The 18,516-nt window shown below is 73.3% G+C and overlaps 6 protein-coding genes across 6 annotated transcripts; 2 read left to right on the plus strand and 4 right to left on the minus strand.

The window, feature by feature from the left end:
- Positions 1-3,442: 3,442 nt before the first annotated feature.
- On the plus strand, positions 3,443-4,690 carry AURANDRAFT_4252 (hypothetical protein; the record flags this gene model as incomplete). The annotated part of the gene is made up of 4 exons (XM_009033849.1): positions 3,443-3,565; positions 3,761-3,889; positions 4,085-4,546; positions 4,619-4,690. Coding segments are annotated over 4 exons (786 nt in total), but the record flags the coding sequence as incomplete, so codon positions are not given.
- A 2,076-nt stretch (positions 4,691-6,766) lies between these two features.
- On the minus strand, positions 6,767-8,274 carry AURANDRAFT_60811 (hypothetical protein; the record flags this gene model as incomplete). The annotated part of the gene is made up of 2 exons (XM_009034340.1): positions 6,767-6,859; positions 6,910-8,274. 2 exons carry the CDS (start codon positions 8,272-8,274, stop codon positions 6,767-6,769), a joined length of 1,458 nt encoding a protein of 485 aa, XP_009032588.1.
- Positions 8,275-8,597: 323 nt separating this feature from the next.
- On the minus strand, positions 8,598-9,962 carry AURANDRAFT_19038 (hypothetical protein; the record flags this gene model as incomplete). The annotated part of the gene is made up of 1 exon (XM_009034339.1): positions 8,598-9,962. One exon carries the CDS (start codon positions 9,960-9,962, stop codon positions 8,598-8,600), a length of 1,365 nt encoding a protein of 454 aa, XP_009032587.1.
- A 1,513-nt stretch (positions 9,963-11,475) lies between these two features.
- Positions 11,476-13,992, plus strand: AURANDRAFT_16333 (hypothetical protein; the record flags this gene model as incomplete). Its single annotated transcript, XM_009034157.1, has 2 exons — positions 11,476-11,524; positions 13,667-13,992. Coding segments are annotated over 2 exons (375 nt in total), but the record flags the coding sequence as incomplete, so codon positions are not given.
- Rho (selenoprotein) lies at positions 12,139-12,696 on the minus strand (the record flags this gene model as incomplete). The annotated part of the gene is made up of 1 exon (XM_009034338.1): positions 12,139-12,696. One exon carries the CDS (start codon positions 12,694-12,696, stop codon positions 12,139-12,141), a length of 558 nt encoding a protein of 185 aa, XP_009032586.1.
- A 307-nt stretch (positions 13,993-14,299) lies between the features above and the next one.
- On the minus strand, positions 14,300-18,215 carry AURANDRAFT_60814 (hypothetical protein; the record flags this gene model as incomplete). The annotated part of the gene is made up of 3 exons (XM_009034337.1): positions 14,300-15,922; positions 16,266-16,464; positions 16,600-18,215. The coding sequence occupies 3 exons, from the start codon at positions 18,213-18,215 to the stop codon at positions 14,300-14,302; spliced, it is 3,438 nt and encodes a 1,145-aa protein (XP_009032585.1).
- Positions 18,216-18,516: the final 301 nt, after the last annotated feature.

Genomic DNA, 18,516 nt, shown 5'->3' on the forward strand with positions numbered 1-18,516 from the left:
CCTGAGCGACGCGGACATGGCGCAGGGCGTCGACATGGTGGCCTACGACTACGACTTCGGGTCCAGCGACGACATGCTCGGCGTGGGCAAGCTGACGAACCTCGAGGCGCTGAAGCGGTGCCCGGACCAGCCCCGCGGCTTCGAGACGAAGTTCCTCTACAAGGGCAAGGCGCGCGGCGAGGGCTCGTGCGTCTGCAAGCTCCGGGTCCACGGCGCGGGCGCGGCGGCGCCGCGGCCTGGCGCGGCGGCGCCGTCGGCGCCGCCGTTGGGCGCCGTCGGCGGCCAGCTCTTCAACGCGGCGATGGCCGGCGGCTCCGTCGCGCAGGTCGTGCCGGCGGGCCCCGCGCAGCAGTACATGACCGTGACCTGCCCGGCGAACGCGCGCGCGGGCATGCAGGTCATCGTCCAGTCCCCCGACGGCCAGCGGCTCCAGATCGTCATCCCGGGCAGCGTCGGCCCGGGCATGCAGTTCCGCGTGCCGCTGCCGTCGCCGAAGCCGGCCGTCGGCGCCGTCGTGCCCCCGCCGCAGCAGTACCAGGCGCCGCCGCCCCAGCCCTACCAGCAGCCCTACCAGCAGCAGCAGCCCCAGTACCAGTACGGCGCGCCGCCGCCGCCGTCGCCGTCCTACGGCCAGCCGCCGCCGCAGTACGGCCAGCAGTACCAGCAGCCCCAGTACGGCCAGCAGCCGTACGGCCAGCAGCCGCCGCCCCAGTACCAGCAGCAGGGCGCGCCGCCGCCCCAGTACCAGCAGCAGGGCGCGCCGCCGCCCCAGTACCAGCAGCAGGGCGCGCCGCCGCCGCAGTACCAGGGCGCGCCGCCGCCCCAGTACCAGCAGCCGCCGCCGCCCCAGTACCAGGGCGCGCCGCCGCCCCAGTACGGCGCGCCGCCGCCCCAGTACCAGTACTGAAGCGGCCGCCCGCCGCCGCGGCCTAGCTAGAGACCCGACCACGTTAGCGGCGCGCGTCGCGTCTAGGGCCGGCCTAGAGCCCGAGGTTCTTCTTGGCCTTGTCGAGGAAGTTCTCCTGCATGTCCTCCGTGAGCTCCGTGACCTCGGCGGCCTCGGGCCGCTTCTCGAGGAGGCCCGGGTAGGAGAGCTTGTAGCCGAACTTGAGGTCCTTCTTCGCCTTCTTGAGCTGCGGGTACGTCTCGAGGCACCGCGCGACGAACTTGTCCTTGTCCGGGAAGAGGGACGACGCGACGCCGCGGTCGATGCCGCCCTTGGCGACGCCGCTCAGCAGGCCGCCCATGTAGGACTCGACCAGGTCCTTGGACCGCGAGTCGCCGCCGAGCGCGCCGGCCGGGTACCACGTCGGCGAGTTCGGGCCCTTGACGTAGAGGTCGAAGGACGGCAGGTCGGATCCTTCCCGCGCCTTCTGGTACTCGGCGTACTGGCGCTGCTGCTCGACCATGGCCGCCGGGGGGCCCGTGCCGGGCACGCGGCCGCCGACCTTGCCCTTGCGCTTCATCGTCAGCGGCGCCTCCGGTCGCGCGCGCGCGGGCCGCGCGGCGCCCAGCGCTCGCCGAGAGATGGCGCCGGACGTGAGGGAGTGCGCCTGCCAGACCGCGCAGGCGACGACGAGTCTCTTGAGGCCGGCCATCGTGTGTACAGCTTGGTCAGATCACAGGAGAGCGAGTCAGTCTCGGTCGAGCCGAGCCGATGTTTACGCTTGCTTGAAGTCATTTTAGAGTAAACTCGGACAAAGAGTGCAATGTGGGACTTTTGGGTCGCGCGAGTCAACACCAGAGTGAAGCTACCGTTTCCTTTCTCGCGATCGTTCATTATACACCACTCATTAAACTAATTCGTCAGGTTGTTGACCCTTTGGAGGCGGCAGCCTTCCCCCGCCGACGTCGCTTTCAACCCGCGGAGTTGGCAAGTGGAATAAGGTTGCGGCGCCCCGTCGCCCGCGGCAGCGACGCCGCGCCCCTCCCCGCGCTCCCCCTCCGCGCCGCGCTCGGGAGCCAGCAGGTTGGCGGCCTCGGGCTGCCCTCCGAGTCGACGCGAGGCAATGGACGGGATTGATGGGCAGCGCTCGACTGGGCCTCAATTCGATGCTCCGGCCGCTCGCAGCACATCGCCATCTCAGCCCTCGGAGGCGAGCATCCCGTCCCACTTACCGCCGCTCATATCCGAGGCTGGGCAAGTTTTCGGGGGCGCCCGCCCCCCCGTCGCGCCGCCCCGTCGCGCCGCCTCCGGCCCGGTCCCGCTCGCGTCCGCACCTCCGCCGGCCGCCGCCGACGACGATGCGTCGCCCGACGCCGTGCACCGCCTCGGCCTCGCGGGACCCGGCCCGCCGCCGAAGCGGCAGGCCTGCGGTCCGCGGGCCGAGCCCGAAGGCGACAGCGCAGCGGCCCGCGCCCGAGACGAGTTCTTCGACGAGTTCCGCAAGCTCCGCATGTCCTTCCAAGACCGCGACGAGATCAACGCGCCCCCGTCGCCCGGGTCCTCCGCTGACAGCGTCGTGAGCTTCGACGCGGAGGCCGCGGCGGCGATCTGGCTCTCCTGTCCTACGCCGGCGATCGGCGACGACGCCCGCGCGGATCGCGTCACCCCCGAAAACTCCGACGACGGCCGCTCCTCGTTCTCGTCCAGCGCCGCGCTCCGCTTCCCGTAGTCGCCCCCCTCCGAACTCGACCTCGACGCTGTCTTCCGGCTTCGACTTTCCGCCCACTTTCGCCGCTCCGGCGCGCCTCACGCGCCCGTCGCCGCGCGCGGGCCACCATCCCTGGCCGCGCTCACGGCGGCGGGTCGCATTTCAGATCTGTAATTATTATAACTCGTACGTCCCGTGGCCTGGCGGTTCTTTGTCCAGGTACGCGCACGCGTCACGCGCCGAGGTGTCCGACACCGAGCTGAGCCTGCGGTCCGTTTCAGGACTCGGGACGGTTGGAGCTCGACGGCATGGAGGAAATCTCCCGCCAATGCCCCGTCTGCTCTGCGGACTACGATGAGGCCTGCGTGCCGCGCACGCTCCCGTGCAAGTGCGGCGTCACCATGTGCGAGGGCTGCGCGACGGAGACCGTGGAGAACGGGCTCTGCTGCGAGTGCTTCGACGCCATCGACGCCGGCGGCGACGTCGAGGCCTACGTGACGGCGCTCGCCGTGCCGGACCTCGGGGCGCCCCCGCGGACCGAGGAGGAACTACCGCCGCCGCCGCCGCCGGTCGCCGCGCGCCGCCGGTCGTCGCTCGGCGAGTTCCTCGCGACGGCGCCGACGGCGACGGCGGCGGCGCTCGCGCGCGCGCCCGCGCCGCCGTCGCCCGGCGAGGCCCTGCGGCGGAAGGCGCGCGCGAGCACCATCGAGGACCGCGCGCGGCGCTTCGACATCCCCGCGAGCTCCGCGCGCGTCGCCGCCGTGGACCTCGCGGGCGTCGGGCGGCGCGTGCTGTCTCCCGCGGACCTCCGCTACAAGTTCGCGTGCGGCGAGGCCGTGGCTTTGGACGAGGTGCTGCGCCTCCTCGCGGCCGGGCGCGAGACCATGGCCGCGGAGCCCAACGTGCTGCGCCTCGCGGCGCCGCTGGTCCTCGTCGGCGACCTCCACGGCCAGTACGCCGACTTGATGACCGTCGTCCACGGCGGCGACGCGGGCCTCGCGCGCGCGCGGCGCGCCTGCGGCGCGCCGGAGAGCGACGCCCTGGCCCCGGGCCTCGACGACGACGACGACGACGACGGCGACGACGCGCCCCGGTCCGCGCTCCGCCGGCGCCGGAGCGGCCTCTCCGACGACGCGGGCGACGACTCCGAGAGCAGCGGCGACGAGGCCTTCTACGGCGGCGGCCGCGCCGGCGACGGCGCCCTCCTCTTCCTCGGCGACTACGTCGACCGCGGCGCGCGGGGCTGCGAGGTGCTGCTCTACCTCCTCGCGCTTAAGGTCGCGCACCCGGGGCTCGTGCGCCTCGGGGCGGGAAAAGAGTGATTCACGTTCGCTTCAACACGAGTGTTCCGCGCGCGCGCGTTCCGGAAACAAACATCCACGCGTCGAGAGCGCTCCGAGAGATGATCGCTCGTCCAAAAATGAGCCGAAACGAGTGACCGAGATACGAGCCTCCGAAGGTTGGCAATTTCGCGCTCTTTTCCCGCCCAGGTGCACCTCCTCCGGGGCAACCACGAGAGCCGCGCGTGCACGGGCCACTTCGGCTTCCGCGCGGAGTGCCGGCGCAAGTACGGCCTGGGCGCCTACCACGAGTTCTGCCGCGTCTTCGAGGCCATGCCCCTCGCGGCGGTGATCGACTGCGACTTTGGCAAGGTCTTCGCGTGCCACGGCGGCATCGGCCCGGACCTGAAGTCCATCGCGGACCTCGAGGCGCTGGACCGGCGCGCGGAGCCGCCGGACGAGGGCCTGCTCTGCGACGTGCTCTGGGCGGACCCGAGCCGCGACGACGCCGGCGGCGCCGCCGTCGACGCCTGGGGGCCGAACCCCCTGCGCGGCTGCTCCGTCGTCTTCGGCGAGCGCGCGACGGAGGCGTTTCTCGAGACCAACGGGCTCACGGCGCTCGTGCGCGCCCACGAGGTCATGGAGGCGGGCCTGTCCTGCGACTTCGGGGACGTCGACGTGCCGTTCTCGACGTCGGGGCCGAAAGAATTGGTCGACGCGGCGACCGACGCGGCGCGGACGAAGCTCGGCCGCGTCACGACGGTCTTCTCGGCGTCGAACTACTGCGGCAAGCACGCGAACCTCGGCGCCGCGCTCCTGCTGGGCCGCGCCAAGGCGACGGCGCTGCTCTTCGAGCCGTCGGCGTGCGCGGCGGACGTCGAGGCGCCGGGGGAGGCGGAGGGCGACGAGGCCCACTTCGTGCGCCAGGCGTATCTGGTGGTGCCCTACATGCCCACGTCCTTCCGGAGTCTGGTGGACACGGCCAAGGAGCTGCTGGGGCTCAAGTCCTTCCTCTCGCCGGTGCGCGCGCGGCGGAAGCGCGGCGCCGCCCCGGCGCTCCTCGAGGCGCCGCGGGGCGCCGCGTCGCCGCGCGCGGCGCGCGGGCCGAAACTCGAGGAGAACCGCGACCCGCTCGCCGTGTCCTGGGCCGACGGCGTGTCCGGCTCGCCGCCGGCCAAGGCCGCGCCGCCGCCGCCGGCCACGCCGCCGCCCGCGTGGCGCTTCGCCGCCGCGCTCCGCGGCGACGCCATCAACGAGCTCTCGCCCGCGGCCATGCGCAAGCGCCTCGCGCCGTCGCGCGGCTTCGCGCCGCCGGGCATCAAGGCGTTCCTCGCGACCATCGAGCGAGGCGCGCCGGGCGTCCCTCGCAAGACCGCGATCCACGATTCGTCGGCCAAGGGCCTCAAATCCCTCGTCACCGATTCCTACCGGTCGGGCCACACGATGTCGCCGGAGCTCAAGGAGCTCAGCCGGGGCCTGCGCGCGTCGCGCCGGCCCAACGACGCGGCCGCGCGGTCGCCGCTCGGCCGGCGCGGCGCCGCGGACGACTTCAGCGACGCGGAGATCTTCGCGCTCCGCCTCATCTTCTCCCTCTTCGACGCGGACAACACGGGCGCCATCTCCCGCGAGGAGCTCGCCCTCTACGCCGAGGACGTCGGCGAGTGCATCTCGCCCGCGGACGTCGACGTCGTCTTCACCGTCCTCGACGCGGACGGCGACAAGGCCGTCGGCCTCGAGGAGTGGACGCTCTTCGCCGCCAAGCTCAAGGCCGGCTGGGCCCTCGCCGCCCTCCCGGACAGCGCCGCCAAGTCCCCGGCCGCCTAACTATGCATGCTGTGCAACTAAGGGTGCAACCGTGACTTTAGTAACATGGCTTCAAAGTGAGCTCGTTGACTTTTGCCAACCGTACCGATCGCTCCGCGGCCCCAATGCGATGAGTCTGGGCATGGTCGCACATCTCATCGCGGCGCTCATCGGCATCACGACGTGCGACGCGGCGCCCAAGTTCGCCGAGCTCAACTTCGTTCACATTCCTAAAAATGGCGGCACACGCGTGGCCGGTCTCCTGCGGCGCGCGGGCGTCAAAATGATGGCGCAGCCGCGCTCCCCGGACGTGGCCTGCTCCGCGCGGCACACGCCGCCGCGCCACGTCCAAACGACGGCGACGACGTCCTTCGCGATCCTGCGCCACCCGTACGAGCGCGCGCTGAGCGAGTGGAGCTGGGGCCGCAAGGGCGTCTGGACGCCGCAGCTCGGCTACGAGGCGTCCGGCGACGGCATGAACGCCTTCATCCGCGACGCGCTGCGCAACGCGTCGTCGCCGGGGCGGCCGCCGACGCGCGACCATCTGCGCGCGCGGCTCTACCAGGCGACGCGCGGCGGACCGTTCCACGGCGACTGCCACTGGCTGCCCCAGGCCTACTACGTCTTCGACGACGCCGGCCGCCGGACCGTGGACGCGACCTTTTGCCTCGGGAACCAGGCGCTCGCGGTGGAATTGAGCCGGTACGTCGGCGTGGCGCTCGGCGAGGCGTCGGAGCGGCCGCTCGAGGGCATGATCTCGAACGGCACGCGGACGCGGACGACGGTCCGCGAGCTGATCGAGCGGCGCAAGTGCAACGGCAAGTGCACCCTCTACCGTCTCCTGTCCGACGACGTCCTCGCGGCGCTCAACGACTTCTACGCGGTCGACTTCGAGACGTTCGGGTTCTCCCGGGCCGCGACGGCCGGCGACATCGCCGTGGACGTGCGCTCGGTGCATCCGGAAGGGGCCAAGTGGCCCAGCGAGCGCCACACGATCCGCCACTCCGACGCGGGCGTCGCGGAGTGGTGCTTCGGCGAGTCCGCCGCGGTCGAGGAGACGGCGCCCGCGGCGGAGCCGGATTAATCTTCCTACGAGTCGCAGCACGCGGCGAGGGCCGCGCCGACGAGCCGGAGGTGCGCGCGGAACGCCTCCGCCGGCTCGCGGTCCATGTCGCGCGGCACCTAGTGGACATTCGTCGCGTCCCGGACCCTCTCGAAGACGCCCGCGGGACGCCGCGCCGCGCGCCCGTGTTCTCGGCGAGGAAGACGAGCGCCTCCGCCGCGGCGCGCGCGCGGTCCTCGCCGCGGGCCTCGACGATGCCCTCGGCCGCGCGCCGGACCGCGAAGCCGTCGTCGAGCAGCGCGGCCGCCGTCGCTCGGAGCGCGTCGTCGACGGCCGCGACGGTCTCGGCGCCCGTCGCCTTTTTCCGCGCGGCCGCGTCCCCGCGGGGCCGGCCCGTGCCCGAGCCCGCCGCCGCGAAGCCTGCCGCGCGCGTCGGCGTCCCGGCCGACGTCTCTCGAAAAACTCGGGACGCCGCGAGACCGGCGCAGGCGGCGCCGTTCGCGCAGAGCCGGGCGGCGGCGTCGAGGCGCGCCGCGGGCGCCGCCGCGGCGGCGGCCGCCGCCGCGGCGTCCGGCGGCGGCGGCGGCGGCAGCGGCTGGCGGCCGACGGCGCCCGTCACCGCGAGGCGGACCCCCAGCGTCGTCGTAGGATCGCCGAGGAGCGCGTGGATCGGGCAGACGTCGCGCCGCGCGGCCGCGAGGAGCCGCGCGAGCGCCGGCCAGCGGCCGAGCGCGAGCTTTTCGCGGCCGGTGCCCACGACGGCGTGCGGCACGTTCGCCTCGCAGCGCTCGAGGAGCGGGAGCAGCAGCGCGTCGATCGCGCCGAGCGACCCGAGGAGGAACGGCGCGTCGCGCGGGACCGGCGCTTCGCCGCCGTCGTCGGGGCAGAGCGCGAGGTCCGACTCGCGCGCGTAGCAGGCGTCCCAGGCGTCCATCCGCGCGGCGTAGGCCCGGCGCGCCGCCGCCGTCGACTTGCCGCCGAGGACGCCGTAGAGCGCCTTCTGGAGGTCGGCGTAGCGGGCGAGGAGCTCGTCGCAGAGCGCGCGCCGCCGCGGCGCGCGTGGCAGCAGGCCGTGCTCGGGGAACTCGCGGTCGAGCGCGCGCAGGAGCGCCACGGCGCTCCGCTCGCGGAGCGGCGGCCCCCAGCCGCCGGCCGCCGTCGCGAGCTGCACGTAGGGCACGCCGTTGGGGTTGGCGCCGGGGAGCGCGTCCGCGAACGCGGCGAGGCGCGCGTCGTCGCGCGGGCCCGGCCGGCGGTACTGTGACAGGGGCACGACGGCGCGGCAGTGCGGGATCCGCGCCGCCTCGAGGAGCAGCCAGACCTGGTTGGCGAAGGGGTGCCACGCCGCCGCGTCGTGCCACAGCCGGACCCTGGGCGCGTCCGCGCCGTGCAGGCGCTCGGTCTCGTCGAAGAGCCGCGGCGCCGGCGCGCCCGCGCGCGCCGCGAGGTCGGCCCACGTCGACATGGACGTCTGCGTCGCCGCGAGGGCGCTCGCGATGGTGAGCGAAGTGGACCAGGCGAGCACTGCGACCATGCGCCGTCAGAGGGGCAGCCCCATTCTTCTGTGATTTGACTCAAAGCTTGACCTCAACCACTTTGTAATGGGCTTTTTTTGAAGAAGAAAGGCGCGATCGAGCGACCCCCTGTGGATGGAAGGGCGACGGGAAGGGCGACGCGGGGCGCTACAAGTCGTGGTTCTGTCGTGGCGAGAGCCGGAGGATTCACCCAAGCAAGCCAAAGACTTGGCAGAGAGGCGCTGCGCCAAGACGGGCCAGGACGGCGTCCTCGTCGCGGGCGCGGCGTGCCCGGCCGCGTGCGGCGCGTGCGGTCGATAAGCGGGCTGTTATCGCGCCGTCCCTAGTTCGCGGGCGCGACGTAGGAGCGGATGTGCTTGTCGTCGACGGCCGCGAGCGCGAACGCGTCCGCCGCGAGGGGCACGGGCGCCGCGCCGTCGGTCTCGGCGGCGCCCGTCGGCGCGTAGCCGGGCTTGCCGTAGCGCTCGACGCGCACGTCGCAGGCGCGCGCGAAGTGGGCCGCGGAGCAGGGCGCGCGGGCCGCGAGGCGCGCGGGCACGTCCGCGACGCGCCGCGTCTCCCCCAGGGCGAACTTGGCGTCGTCGGCCTCGCGCCCCTTGAAGGCGTACATGGTCGCGACGGACCCGGAGCCGTAGGAGAAGAGGAGCACGCGCTTGCCCGCGAGCGCGTCGCCCCGGTCCGCGACGAGGGACAGCAACCCCGCGAAGACCGACGCCGTGTACGTGTTGCCGATCTGCTTCGGGATGAGCGTCGCGGGCGCGACCTTGGCGTCGTAGGCGCCCGCGCTCGCCTTGCGGAGCGCCGCGTCCAGGCCCCGGTCCGCGAGGGAGGCCTCGTAGGGAGCGGCGCCCGCGGCGCACCAGTCGGCCGCCGGCGGGTCGGCCACGCGCCCCGCGAGGACGTCGTCGCCGAGCGCGAGGCGCGCGAAGCCCTTCTGGACGAGCTTGTTGTAGGGCGCGTGGAAGACGCAGTGGTCGAAGGCGTCGAGCGTCGTCGCCGCCGGCGCCTTGCGCTTGAGCCCGGCCCAGCAGCCGTCGACGGACCGGAGGTAGCACGCCTGCGACAGCTTGCCGTCGACGGCCGCGAACTCCGAGTGGTGGGGCTTGTAGAAGTCCCAGACGTCCATGGCGTGCGTCGCCCGCGCGGGCTCGAGCGCCAGGGGCGCGCCGGGCCCGACGAGGAGCGCGACGGCGCCGCAACCGCCCGACGGCCGCGCGGGCCCGGGCTCGTAGACGGCGATGTCGCCGCAGACGACGACGGCGTACTTGCCGTCCCAGGCGCTCGACTCGACCCAGGCGCAGGCGTTGAGCAGCGCCGCCGTGCCGCCGTAGCACGCGTTCACGCTCGAGACGCCCTCGACGTCGCGGTGGTCGCCGAAGAGCTGGAGCAGCGTCGTCTTGACGGACTTGGACTTGTCGACGAGCGTCTCCGTGCCCACCTCGAGGCGGCCCACGTCCGCCGGGGCGACGCCGAAGCCCGTCAGGAGGCGGCGGCAGGCCGTCAGCAGCACGCTGCCGATGTCTTCGCGGTCGTCGACGAAGGCCATGGCCTCCTGGCCGAGGCCCACGACGTACTTGCCGCCGCAGCCGTCCTGCTCCTCCAGGGACGTCTGCGCGACGTAGGTCTGCGGCGCGTACCACTCCATGGCGAGGATGCCGACATTGGCGGGGCGCTCCGTGGTGGCCATGGCCAATTGAAAATGCCACAGCGATTTGACACGCGCTATGATGTTGCAGTATGGTTGCAATGAAAGTAAGTGTGAAAGCGGTCACGCGGTGCCCATCAGCCAGCAAGACCGCACTAAGGCGACGTTTACGCTGTGGGCAGCGCCAGGTGCCCCCAAAAAATGCATCGTGTCGCACTCGTGCTTAGCGAGCGCGAGCGCCGCTACCGGCAGCTTCCCGCGCGGAGCGCGTCGACGAGCTCCAGGTAGTCGGCCTCGTCGGGGTCGACGAAGCCGTGGCGGAGGACGAAGTCCACGAGCACCGTGCCGACGTTGGGCTTCCAGGCGTCGTCGTCGCGCGCGAGGCGGTCGAGCAGGTCGGCGACGGCGATGCGCTCGAAGCTCTCGACCTCGCCGTCGACGGCCGTCGGCGTCCAGTCGTCGGGCAGGGGCAGGTCGAAGACGTAGAGCGTGTCGGGCTTCGCGCCCCAGCCGTCCTGGGAGAGGCCCGTGTAGCTCACCGCGCCCGCGGGCCGGAGCTCCGCGAGCAGCGCCGCCGACAGGCCCGCCTCCTCGGCGCACTCGGCCTCCATCGCCGCGCGCGGCAGCGCGCCGGCCCTCAAGCCGCCCGCGGCGAGGACGTCGAGCAGGCCCGGCCAGGTCGGCTTCGCCGGCGACCGGCGGCCCAGCCAGACGGCCGCCGGCCGCCCCGACGCGGCGTCGACGACGTAGCCGACGCAGAAGACGCCGTACGCGCGCGCGCCGAGGAGCGGCGCCGCCGCGCGCTCGACGACGGCGCGCGGCGCCGCGTGGAACGACGGCCGGATCGCGAAGGGCTCGTCGCGCCAGCCCGCGAGCATGGGCACCGCGCCCGCCTCGCGCAGCGCCCCAAACGCCGCCGCGAGCCGCGCGGTCCGCGCCGCGACGACGTCCGCCGCGCCGGGCTCCTCCGGCAGCGCGACGGCCTCGTCGCTGACGTCGAAGAGGCCCGTGCCGCCGAGCGCCTCGGCGGCCTGCGGCAGCACGCGCCCGAGGACCTCGCCGCCGACCACGAAGTGCCGCGCGGCCGCATAGGCCTCGCCGCCGGCGTCGACGCGCCGCACGCGCGCGAGCAGGCGGCTCGACAACTCCAGCGCGCGGCCGCAGCTGAAGGCGCAGCAGAGGGCTGCGCTTCGTACGTTCATTGCGAGCTCTGGCTGCTACTAGTAGGCCATCGGCACACAGCCATGTCTTGGTCCGAGCCGATGGTACCCCAATGTTGACGCAGCCCCGGGCCCGGTCGAGCATGGCGGCTGTGCCTGTGTCTGATAGGGCCTTGCTCGATGAACTGAACGCGTGGTGGGACGGTTCACCGGCCACCGTCGACATCGACAAATTCTCGATTCATGAACATATTCCGGGTGATGTTATCACGGAGGGTTTGGGTGGTATTGGGCTCCTTAGTTTTGCAGTGATGCGAGGTTGGTGCTCAAGCGTGCGATGGCTGCTAAGTAAGGGTGCGAACCCAGACGCGGTTTGGGTTGCTGGCTTGTTTGACCATCACGATGTAGCACTCCTCTTGCTCGACGCGGGCGCTCCGGTCGACAGTCGTACAATTTGGGACGAGACTGCGCTTCATCAGGCGGCAAAGGCATCTGACTACCTTCTCCCCAACAGTTGTCCCCGCGACCGGAACCATTTAAGACTCTGCAAGCTGCTCCTAAGCCGCGGCGCATCGATTGACGCGCATGACCAACATGGCATGCTCCCAGGGGAAATGTGCCCATGGGAGGACGTGTACCACCAGCGGCAGGCCGCGGGAGAAATTGACACCCCGGCCGAGCACGAGCACGCGGTCAGGAGGCTGGGCAGGGCCGCCTTCCTCGCCGAGGTCCGCGGCGCCGGAGGCTGGAACAAGTACGTCGACGCGCCTCGTCAGGAGCTCCTCGCGTTCCGCCGCGAGCTGCCGACGCTCCGCCGCGCGCCGCCTCCCGCGCCCGCGCACCTCGAGCGCCTGTTCCTCGAGATCCCGGAGGACGTGTTCATGCACGTCCTCGCCTTCTGGCGCACGCCCCGCGACTACCAGTAAAAATGTTGAATGTGGCCATCCTCGACTGCGCGACACGCATCGCGTCTCGACGCCAGGTGCCCGACATGAACGAGCTCGAATTACGCGCGTGTTTTCGGGCCTCGGGGGTCGACGGATCGACCCCCGGGGCCGTCATGGGCCATCGTCCGCGGGGCAGACCATGGGGTACGCGTCGTCCGCCGCCCACTCCGACAAAGAGGCGTCGTAGAGCGACAGGAGCGCCGGGTCCTCGCCGAGGATCTCGACGAGGGCGAAGAGCACGGCCGTGGCCGAGATCCCGCCGCCTCAGTACGCGAGCACGGGCGCGCCCGGCCTCAGGCCCGCGGCGGCGGCCGCGGCGCGGATCGCGTCGGCGCCGAAGAAGCGGCCCGAGCTCGAATCGACGACGGCCGTGTAGGGCAGGTTCGTCGCCGTGGGAATGTGGCCTCGCCGGCCGTAGCGCGACGCCTTGGCGCCGGCGAAGGCCGCGGGCTTGAGCGTGTCGACGAGCGCGACGTCGCCGATCGCGGCGAGGACGCGCGACGCGTCGACGAAGGCGCCGGGCCGGCACGCGCGCGGCGGCGGCGGCGACGCGGCCGGCGGCGGCGCCGGCGCCGAACCGGCGTCGACGGCGAAGCCGGCCTCGGTCCAGGCCCGGAGGCCGCCGTCGAGGACGCAGACGTCGCCGGCCCACGAAAAGCCCTCGAGCATCCACCAGGCGCGCGTCGCCCAGTAGACGTGGGCCGACGAGTAGAGGACGATCCGCGATCCGTCGTCGACGCCCGCGGCGCCGAGCGCGCGCGCGAACTGCTCCGGCGGCGGCAGCATGTTGTGCAGCGCGTCGCCGCGCGCCGTGACTCGCGACGCGTCCGCCAGGTCGCCGCCGACGTCGAGGAAGCGCGCGGTCGGGATGCGCGCGGCCTCGAAGGCGGCGCGGGCCGGCGCCACCGTGTTCGTGTCGCGGCACAGCACCTGCGTCGCATCGAGCACCACCGTGTTCCCGTCGTCGAGCCGGTCCCGGAGCCACGCCGGCTGGACGAGCGACGTGCGTCCGCGGCGCGTCGTCAGCGCCGCCGACGGCGCGAGCAGCACCAGGAGCCAGCGGCAGCGCCGCATGGCTGCCGGTGATGGCGGCGCAGCACTGGTGGTGCGCTTAAGAGATACCGCTGCCTCTGCTTGCGCGGCCGTTGCGGTGAAGTGGCGAGAGCTGCCGCCTCTATGCGATAGTCGGCGCACGAGCGCCCATGCTTGCTTCTTGGTGGCTTGGGTTTACCATTTGTTGCAGCCCGGGCCCAGGGTTTCGTTTTTTAGCCCCACCCGGGGGCCTGGGGGGGGTTTATGGGCCCTCAGCAACCCCCCCACCCCCCGTCCCGGCGGCCCCCGGCGGCCTGGACGCGTACTGGGGCGCCGTTTTCAGGAGGCTTGTCGCGTCCGGCCCGAGCAGAAGTCGACCCCCCCCACCCCCGTCAAACCCCCCCCAAGGCCCCCCCAGGTGGCTAAAAAACGAAACCCAGCATGGATGAACCTATGCCTGGCAGCAGATATAGCTGCAGCATGGATGCGCACGAATTCGAAGTCAGCTTCCTCGACGCAGCGCGGGCCTGGGTGGCCTCTGGTCATGACATCAATCGTGACGTTGCTGTCTATACCATCAATGGATCTCTGCCCGTCCGCATTGAAGAACCGAACACAATGCAGGAGACTCTATTACAACACGCATCGCAAAGAGGCTGGTGCGGGGCGATGAGATGGTTGTTGAATCGCGGCGCTCTGGTGGAAGGGAGGGACGAAATCAACCGCAGCACGCCACTGCACGTAGCCGCACTAAACGGCCAGGAGAACGCAGCTGTCCTCTTGCTCAACGCGGGCGGTCAAGTCGACGCTCGGAACAGGTTCTCAGGAACCCCGCTCGACAGTGCTGCCAGACATGGACAGACCAGGCTATGCAAACTGCTGCTGAGTCGTGGCGCGTCGCTCGACGCTACCAACTCCCAGGGTCTTGACCCCGAGGCCTCAGCGCGACAAAGGGCCGAAGACGTCAGCAACTACCAGTACCCCGACGACACCGCCTTGCGCACGGCCGACCTCCTCGCCGAGGTCCGCGCCGCCGGGGGCTGGAACATGTACGTCGCCGCACCTCGCCAAGAACTCCTCGCGTTCCGCCGCGAGCTGCCGACGCTCCGCCGCGCGCCGCCGAGCGCGCCCGCACACCTCGAGCGCCTCTTCCTCGAGGTCCCCGAGGACGTGTTCATCCACGTCGTCTCCTTCTGGCGCACGCCCCGCGACTACCAGCCTGAGTAAAAACACCCGCGTGTTACACGATCAGATCGTCATCCAGGGGCAGCGGCCTCGGCGGCGTCTCGACGCGGTGGCGGACGCAGTGGGGCCGGGACGACACGACGGCGGGCACGGAGCCCGGCGACCGGGGCCGCGGCGGCCGCGGGTCGCGGTCCTCGCGGTCTGCGTTGAGCAGCGACCGCGGCGGCGCTCGCTTCAGCCGCGCGGGCACCGCGTCCGGCACGAGGGCGTCGTCGGGCCCGAGGGGCGCGGGCTGCGTCGCGTGGGCCGGCGCCGCGAGCGTCGCCAGGGGCGTCGCGCGCGCGGCCTCGAGCGCCGTCGGCGCGCGCGAGGGCGCGGCCGCCGCGGACTCGCCCGACCGCAAAGAGCTCGTGTACGCGGAGCAGGACCGCTCCATGTAGGCCAGGGCCGCCTGGAGGTCGTTGCGCTCGCGGCAGTGGTTCGCCATGACCCGCAGCGTCTCCGCCTCCTCCGCGTGGCGCGCGCCGAAGACGTCGCCGCGGAGGTGCGCGCCCTCGTGGTAGAGCCGCTCCGCGTCGCCGAGCTCGCCCGCGTGGGCCAGGGCCGCGCCGAGGCGCGCGATGGTCTCGCCGAGGCCCGCGGCGGCGTCGCGCGCCTCCTTGGCGCGCAGGGCGCCGTCGGCCTCCGCGCGCGACGCGCGGCCGACGGCGTCCGCGAGCGCGCGGGACCGCGCGCTCGCGGCGCGCGCGACGGCGCCGTCGGCGACCGTCGACTTGCGCCGGATGGCCGAAAGCTTCTGCTCGGCGGCGGCCGCGCGGCCCCGGAGCGACTCCGCGTCGGCCTTGAAGGCCACGGACCGGCGCCGCTCGGACGCGAGCGACCGCTCCGAGGTCTCGAGCCTCTCGCGCGCGGCCTCGCGCGCCGCGGCGGCCTCGGCGGCGGCGGCCTCGAGGCGCGTCGTCGCCGCGGCGTGCTCGGCCTTGAGCGCGTCCGCGGCCTCGAGCGCCGCCGCGGCCCGGGCCTCGAGCGCCGCGGCCGCGCCGTCGTCGGCCGCGGCCGCGGGCGCCGCCGCGGCCCGCGTCGCCGCGGCGGCCTCCGCCGCGGCCTCGGCCGCCTCGAGCCGCGTCGCCAGGTCCGCGGCCGACGCCTCCGCGGCTTTGAGCTGCGCCGCGAGGCGCTGCTGCTCCTCGCGCTGCTTCTTGCGCTGGTCCGCGACGACGGACCGCCGCCGCTCGCAGGCCTGGAGCTTCGCGGCCGCCTGGGCCTCGTCGACCCCCGGCGCCCCGGCGTCCACCGCGGACGTCGCCGCGAGCGCCGCCTGCGCCTCGGCGGCGTGCTGCTCCGCCGCGGCCGCGGCGTCGCGCGACTCCGCGAGCGCGGCCTCGAGCGCCGAGACCTTGCCCTCGAGCTCCGCGACCTTGGCCTCGAGGAAGCTCGCGTGGACGCCCGCGGCCTCCTTCTCGGCGAGCGCGCCCTCGAGCTTCGCCGCCTCGACGGCCTTGGCCTTCTCCTCCTCGGCCGTGGCCTGCCAGTCGGCGAGGGCGGCCTTGGCGTTGTCCATCTCCTCCTTCAGCCGCTTCTCCGCCTCGTTGCGGTCCTTGGCCATCTTCTTCTCGAGGTCGCCGTTCCGCGACTTGAGGCTCTCGATCTCCTGCTTCTCCTTCTTCCCCATGGTCCGCTGGGCAGCGTTTGCTGCTGCCCACCTCGTAGTCCAGCGCGCTGGGTCGTCGACGACACAGCAGCTTTGACTTGTCGCCGCGGCTGTGCGACGAGCTCCCATCGCGCCGGCCGCGTCGTCGCGCGCGACGGCAGCTCGTCGAGCTCGAGCTCCTAGCGCCGGCCGCGTCGTCGCACTGCACCGACATGGCCCGCGCGCAGCGCGCCCTCGTCGTGCTCCTCGCGTGCGTCGCGAGCGTCCGCGGCTGGGGCTTGCGCGAGGCGGTACAGGTCGAAGAGGTGAAGGAGCGGCTCGCCAAGTCCGAGGACGGCGACATGCTGCCCATCGGCCCCTATTTTGCGACCTGCGGCAAGTGCGCGGTGTCGAGCACGATGACCGTGAGCTGCAAGTGCAAGGACGGCCGCGGCGGCAAGGCGAGGACGTCGAAAGCGGCCGGCGACTGCGCGGGCGACGAGTGGCTCGGGAACCACGACGGTCGCCTGGAATGCGAGAAGATGCCGTCGGGGACGCCCGAGTCCCTCAAGCGCATGCGCGCGACGAACCTGGACGCCGCGCGGCTCGCGGAGGAGATCATGCACATCGCGTGGACCGCGGGCGGGACGCCGCGGGAGGGCTACTAAGGAAGCACGTGGAACATAGGGGCGCCGTCGAAGAGTCCGAGGCGCGAACGTTACTACCAGCGCGTCGGCCGGTAGGGGAGGGGCCGCCGGGACCCGTAGAACTGGTGGCGCGGCGGCGCCTGCTTCGGCGCGCCGCGGGAGAAGTAGGACGACCGCGGCTTCGCGGCAAAGTCGCGGCCGCGGTCGCCGCGGCCGTCGCGCGCGTGCCACGTCTTGGGCTGGAGCGACGGCCCGCGCGCGTCGAGGCGCGGCGAGCTCGCGTAGTCGAAGCGCCGGGGCTCCGCGTCGCCGGCGAGCTCGACGAGCGCGCCGCGGTCGGCGACGAGCGCGTCGTAGTGGACGCCGCCGCAGTAGAGGACGTTGACGGGCGCGGGCCGCCCCCGGGGGCTCGGCGCGCCGTCGCCGGGCTCGAAGCGGGCCACGCGCTTGTAGGGCAGGTCGCGGCGGCCGCCGGGGTCGCGCTCGTAGACGTGGACGTCGACGTCGAAGCGGCGCGCGAACGCGGCCATCTCGATGCCGCCGCCCCAGCCCGCGCCGCGCATGCGCGCCGTGTAGTCGTCGACGGAGCAGTTCGAGTCCCACTTGACCCAGTCGCCCACGGGCGTGTCCGCGATGGACGCGTCCGGGTTCCGCGACAGCCAGTCCATGAGCTCGCGGCGGAGCTGGCGCGCGTCGCCGTGGCGGTTCTGGAGCCGGAGGCCGTAGGCGAGGCTGTGGAAGAGGCAGGAGCCGTCGCCGGGCTGGCGGATGACCTCGCCGCGCCGCAGGTAGGCGTTGCCGCCGTCCGCGCCGCACGCGAGGCCCTTGGCGCGCTGCGCGTCGGGGTGGTCGTCGCGGTCCTTGGCGAAGTGCGGGCACCGCGACGTCGCGTGGGGGCCGTCGCACTTGTCGCAGGGGCCCAGGGGATGCTCGGCCGCGGCGGCGGGCGCACCGGGCGGCGCCGCGGGCGGCGGCCGCGCGTCGGAGCCCGCGCGGGCCCGCGGCGACAGCGCCGCGCGCGGCGACCCGAGCGGCCGCGACGCGGGCCGCGCGGCCGCGCGCGCGTCGTCGACGGCCCGGGAGACGAAGCACTCGACGTTGCGCGCGAGGTCGCCGTAGTCGGCGTTCTCGTCCAGCTTCTGCTCGATCCAGGCCTCGTCGTATTTCGCGAGCTTGTGGCCGAGGCCCGCGGCGCGCGCGCGCTCGAGCGCGGACGCGACGCGGCGCCGCGTCGCCGCGCGCGGCGTCTCCGGCGCGAAGGCGTCGGCGCGCGCCTTGACGGGCGCGGGGCCGGGCTCCGGCCGCGCGGGGGCCCGCGCGTAGACCGGCGGCCGCGGGCTCGGCGACGGCGCGTCGGCCTTCGCGCGCTTCGTCTGCGGCGTGTCGTCGGCCGCCGCGGGCCGCTTGAGGGGCGTGTCGCGCGGCGGCGGCGCGTCGGCGGCGCGCGACAGGCGCAGCGGCGGCGCGCCGGCGAGGAACGCGCCCGGCGGCGGCGGCGGCGCGCGCGGCGACGGCGCGCGCGGCGCCGGCGCCGGCGGCGCCTTCGCGAGCGACGGCGCGGACCGGCCGCGGACGAGGGCGCGGGCGCTCGCGCCCGCGCTCGCGAGCGTCCGCGGCAGCATCTTGTAGATGGACGAGCTCGATTGCTGCTTCTTCTTGTTCAGGCCGTAGCCCGCGAGGCCGAAGGAGACCATCTCGCGTGTGGCGAGCGGTTCGCGGCGGCGGCGCTCGAGTGCCGGGCGGCGCGATCGCGTGCGCTTCGACTGGTGGCGCGTGGACACGGACGGCACGTGCGCAGACAAGCGGGACGACGTCGGCGCTCGATCCGGCCGCAGCGACGCCGGCCACGAGGGCTGGTTCGATTAGCTCGAGGCGAGCGGCTGGTCAATAGCTGGGGGCACAGTACCGAGTGGAGCGTTTTGCGATAGCCCGTGCGCGCGACCTCGAGCGAATGCATGGTCCCAAATTTACAGGCGCCTAGAGGACCCTACGAGA

The sequence above is a fragment of the Aureococcus anophagefferens genome (genome assembly GCF_000186865.1).
Source record: "Aureococcus anophagefferens unplaced genomic scaffold AURANscaffold_1, whole genome shotgun sequence".
Classification (NCBI taxonomy): Eukaryota; class Pelagophyceae; order Pelagomonadales; family Pelagomonadaceae; genus Aureococcus; species Aureococcus anophagefferens.